The 4,670-nt window shown below is 44.2% G+C and overlaps 1 protein-coding gene across 1 annotated transcript; it reads right to left on the bottom strand.

The window, feature by feature from the left end:
- Positions 1-454: 454 nt before the first annotated feature.
- LOC147438629 (uncharacterized) lies at positions 455-2,331 on the bottom strand. The gene is made up of 2 exons (XM_086483905.1): positions 1,353-2,331; positions 455-987 (listed from the first exon to the last, which is right to left on the bottom strand). Exons 1-2 carry the CDS (start codon positions 2,329-2,331, stop codon positions 455-457), a joined length of 1,512 nt encoding a protein of 503 aa, XP_086340031.1.
- Positions 2,332-4,670: the final 2,339 nt, after the last annotated feature.

Below are 4,670 nucleotides of genomic sequence, written 5' to 3'. Positions count from 1 at the left end.
GTGGAAGGCTCTTCGGTAGCCAAATCTGCAATGCTCGCACTCTCGTAGGGATGTCAGTCTGAGCTCTCCTAGCGTGTCTACGTGTGCATCTAGCTCTAGGACATACTATCTGCTGAGAAGGTACCGACCTCTCTAGGGGTAGTCTCATCTCTCGACATCTGGCTCGTGGAGGTCTCACTCTAGGGTATGATCATGTATGCGTTGGGTGTGCTACCGCTCGTGGCCTAGGTACCCAAACATGTCTTTGTCCCTCAAAGTAATCCTGTGCCTCAAGTGACCGTCTAGATGTGAGCCAACCATGTGAAAGTCCGTCGTCGGTCATATGGCTCTTTAGAAATATGATCGTGTCATCACCAGGTAAAAATCTAGCATGTATCTCATCACGGGGAACAAATACCTGTTGGGTTGTCCTGAAAGCTCTACGTGGAGAGCTACGTGCCTGATCTATCGTGTGTCACTCCTCAGTGGCACTACTCATCATCGCAGAGCCTCTGCCTAGAGAAGGCTCTACACATGGTTGAGATGCCTGTGTACGTGGTCTCCAAACAAGTCTAGCAAGCTCTATCGTATCCCTACATAGGGTGTCAGTAGAGGTCACTCTAGTCCGTGTACGTCCATGTATCTGTGGTGTAACCTTTATCTCTGTGGTGTCAGTAATGTGGTCTCTAGGAACCTGATCTAGAAAAGTACGGCTCGTGCCTGGTCTCCGCTCAATTGGGTGATCTGATCGTGAATCGGCACTCGTAGATGGCACTAGGGCAACATCTATATGTGGTGGCTGCTCTCTCTGTGAATCACTGGCTATGACACCGCTATGCAAGCTAAAAGAGTGGGATAGCGATGTTGTCGGCTCTACATCTTCTCTCATAGGGGGATCTACTCTCGTAGATGGCTCTATCTCGACAGCTATCTCTAAGGGCCTCTGTGAGGTCGGCAGATCTAAACAAGGATGCTCAAGGACAGCTAGAATCTGTGGAGTGGTCTCATCTATAACAAAGCCATCGGAGTCACTCACTCTATGACTCTGTGAGATCTCTCGCTGTGTGCTGGAAGTCTCGTGGACAAGTTGGTAGGTGGTGTAGGCTCCCTAACAATACTCTGACTGGGCTCTAGTCTCAGGGGCTCTACCTATGGTGGCAAGCTAGGTGCTGGAGCTATCTCTCGTGGCACACTATCATCCTCATCTGGCATCTCCCAAGGTGGTAGAATACGACATGACAAAAGAAGCCTAGGAGGTGATCTCTCTAGTGGTGTCTCTCGAGGACTCGGAGCTCTTGATAGTTGTGGAGCTAGTGTGGTCGTCGTGGGTAAACATAAATCATCATGTCTAAGTCAAGGGGAGTAGGGTATACCTATAGTCAAAACATATACTGCATGATCAACATCCCTATAAACTCTCTCACGTGGATCTCCTATCAAATATGCAAGAAGGCAGGCTGAAGGATCTCTAGATCCACCACTCGTCAGGCGTCTGTACCTACGACCAAGCTCATCTAGAGAGGTCACGGTCCGCTCAACTCTCTGAAGATCCACTAGCCTAGGATGTGTCTGTGTGTCTAGGCTGTCATCTGGGTGTGCTCGCTCAATGTCATCAAAATCAAGGGTCTCAATCAAGAGATACTGCTCTCCGAGCTCATCAATAAAAACTGCTCTATCGGCTTGTGGGTAGGCTCTCACAATCTGCCTAGGTGTAGACATCATGCGCTGCGGGGTGGCTAGCCTCACAAAGGGGTGATCATAAGTGTCAACATAATATGCAACCCCTCGTGGAGATCGGCCTACTATATGCAAGATCTGACCGTCTATATCTCTCATGCTATCCCTAGTCTCTCTGGTCTCGGACAGTGTCTGAAGGGTGGGGGTCAGTGGTCTAGGGGCACTCATATCTACAATGGGTGATCTATCGGGCCCTACCTCTCGTGCTCTCAACTGCGGTGATGTGGTCGTCATAGACTCTCTCGTATGCTCTCTAATCTGTGTCATCAAAGGCTGGCATGGGTCTCTAGATGGTGCAAGGTGTCGAGGTTGAGACTCTCTAAAGTGCGTGTCTCGAAGGCTCTGGGTCTCTATCTGTGGCTTACTCTGAGTGGTACACAAAGTGCTAGCAATCACAGTGTACATCCCTCTAGACTCGTGATAGCTCGAAACGCTTGGCAGAAAATCAAGTCTAGGTGAGGAGAATCCTGGCGGTGGTTTCCTGAGTGATGTGGGTGGTGGCATTGTGTCTAAAGGAGGTAAGGTACTCCTACTCGAAGTAGGACGCTGGGTCGGTCGAGGATCGTATGGCAATCCACAAGTCAAAAAGTAAAGCTCAATGCATGTGGTGCTCATGTAGCATCTGTCTTTAGGCTCGCCAACTAGTGTCACAACATCTGTGGATAGGCGTCTACTAGAAGTGTGACACTCTAATCGATATATGCACTGAGCACTATCTATATATATCACTCAAGGATCTACCCGCTGTAATGTAACCTGCACAGGATGGTCGAAGGCCTCAAGGCAATCATCTGCGTGTACTAGCTCTATCTCCTCTAGCCTAATCAAATGGTCAACCACATACGTGGCACGATAGTCATCTCTCAATGTACCATCCCACGTGTCGTCGGGAAAAACTCGCACCACCTGGATGTGTCTGTGTGGGGCCAAAGGAGGCGCGGCACTGGACAAAGAAATGTCCATATGTGTCCTTGTAAAAGGGCCGGCCTCTGTGCTCGCCTACAAGTGTGAGCAATGTGTACTGAGAGCACGAAGAGGTCATGGACATCATATGTGCGCTCTCGATGTGTGATAGGCCTCTAAACCTTGTCAACTCATCGAATGTAAACTAAAATCAAAATCTGCACTAGATCGAGGTTTATGCGTACAATCGGACTCAAATCTGGCAAAATCTGGCAAAACCTAACCCTCGGACATATCTGCTCTAAATGTGTCTAATCGTGTGTACATGCACGCGAGTGTCGAGTATGTGGGGCGTGTGATGCGTGTGGAACATGTGTGAGAAGCAAAGAAAGAAAGAAAAAACATTGTTTTTTTTTTTGTTAAGTTTTTTTTTTTGCGTTTTTTTTTTAATGGCCTTTTAAATTTGGACGCCCATGCAAATCAAATTTTGTTTTCTTGTGCTTTCACTCTTTTTATTATCTTTGTTGACTTTGTTTCTCTCTCTCTCACCTAGATTCTTTTCTCACATGCTTTGTCTTTTGTTGACTTTACTCCCTTTTCACACACCTAAAAACAAGCATGTACATGTGCTTGACCCCCACTCCCTTTGTTTGCTTGTGCACTACACTTTACACACACCCAAATTGAGGATGGCACACACCCCTCTTAAATGATGCACACACACACACCTAAATCAAGTAAGTGCACACACACCTAAATCAAGTAAATGCACACACTATTTCGAGAAGTGAGACTTATGCGCATGCAAAGCTAAAAATAGGTCGTGAAGTGCGTACGCTCTCAATTTGGTGAAGATTTTTTTTGCAATTGACACTTCAAAATCACACCCAAAATCAATTTTTTATGCATTTTGCATCCAAATTAGGTCGATTTTTGCTTCTCGTTTTGCCTAATTTTGACTAAAAATTAGCAATAGAATTAAGCAAAATTAAGCATATACAATTGATCATCACACTTTGAACTTTGCAATTCATCCAATTTCACATCAATTTGCAATCAATTACAAGCCCAATTAAGTGTGCACACACACGCATAATCAAGCACTAATCGCTAATCAATGCACATACATTCTATCAAAAATTGGGCAGCATTTCGATGCAATTTTAGCAATGAAAAAACTGATCCATAATCATCATAACAACATCAAGCAATCCAATGCTTTTTATGAACCCAATTGGCACCAATTAAACCACAATTTGCACTAAAAAATGAGCACTTTGCCTACACATAGACACACTAATTGCACTTAGATTTGCACTAATTTTTTGTGAAATTTATCTTTAATCAAACTTGCAAATCAAATCAGCAAATGAATGGGTTAATGCACTCACAATAACGTAAGCATCGCGTCAATTTTCCACTCCAATTGACGCCTACACACATGTGTGTGTACTAGCAACCGCTTAACCACAATTCACCTACAATCAATCAAGCACAAAATCTCATGTGTAGCATCGTTTTCAATCAAATTAATCATATAATAATGATAATCACACTTCAAATCAATGATTTAGCTATGTGTAACACAAAAATCACGTGTGATTAGAGAGTAATTAGAGAGCCTAATTAGGAAAAAAATCCCTAATTACACACTCAAAAATCACTCGATTTCACTCAATTTTTTTGCAATTTCTTATCAAAAGAGTGATGATTAAACCTCTAATTAGAAATACACACATATAAAGTACTCCAATTGTTAGCGGATTAGTAGAAAATTAGTGAATAATTAGTGAAAAAAGAGAGAAAAACATACAAATTAATCACAATTTCTTAACCAAATCTCACCATAAATCCACAATTCACCATCACCAACACCTAATCCTAATTAAAATTTGAAACTCAAACCATCACACGGGTGATCCTCTAGCTTAGGCGCTCGATCCCCGGCAACGGCGCCAATGTTGGCGGTCATAGCACAGCGCACAACCCACCGACATAATGTCAATCCGGTGGATCAGAACCCGGCTAGTGCATGGAGGCATGGATGCACT

This window comes from Adiantum capillus-veneris, chromosome 16, assembly GCF_014529385.1.
Source record: "Adiantum capillus-veneris isolate H3 chromosome 16, ASM1452938v2, whole genome shotgun sequence".
Classification (NCBI taxonomy): domain Eukaryota; kingdom Viridiplantae; phylum Streptophyta; class Polypodiopsida; order Polypodiales; family Pteridaceae; genus Adiantum; species Adiantum capillus-veneris.
This window is presented reverse-complemented; position numbering and strand designations above follow the sequence as displayed.

Coding starts and splice junctions, on each gene's coding strand:
- LOC147438629 (XM_086483905.1), bottom strand. CDS start 2,331: ATGAGCACCACATGCATTGAGCTTTACTTTTTGACTTGTGGATTGCCA. Junction 988..1,352: donor AGTATATGTTTTGACTATAG/GTATACCCTACT, acceptor GCTTTGTTATAG/ATGAGACCACTCCACAGATT.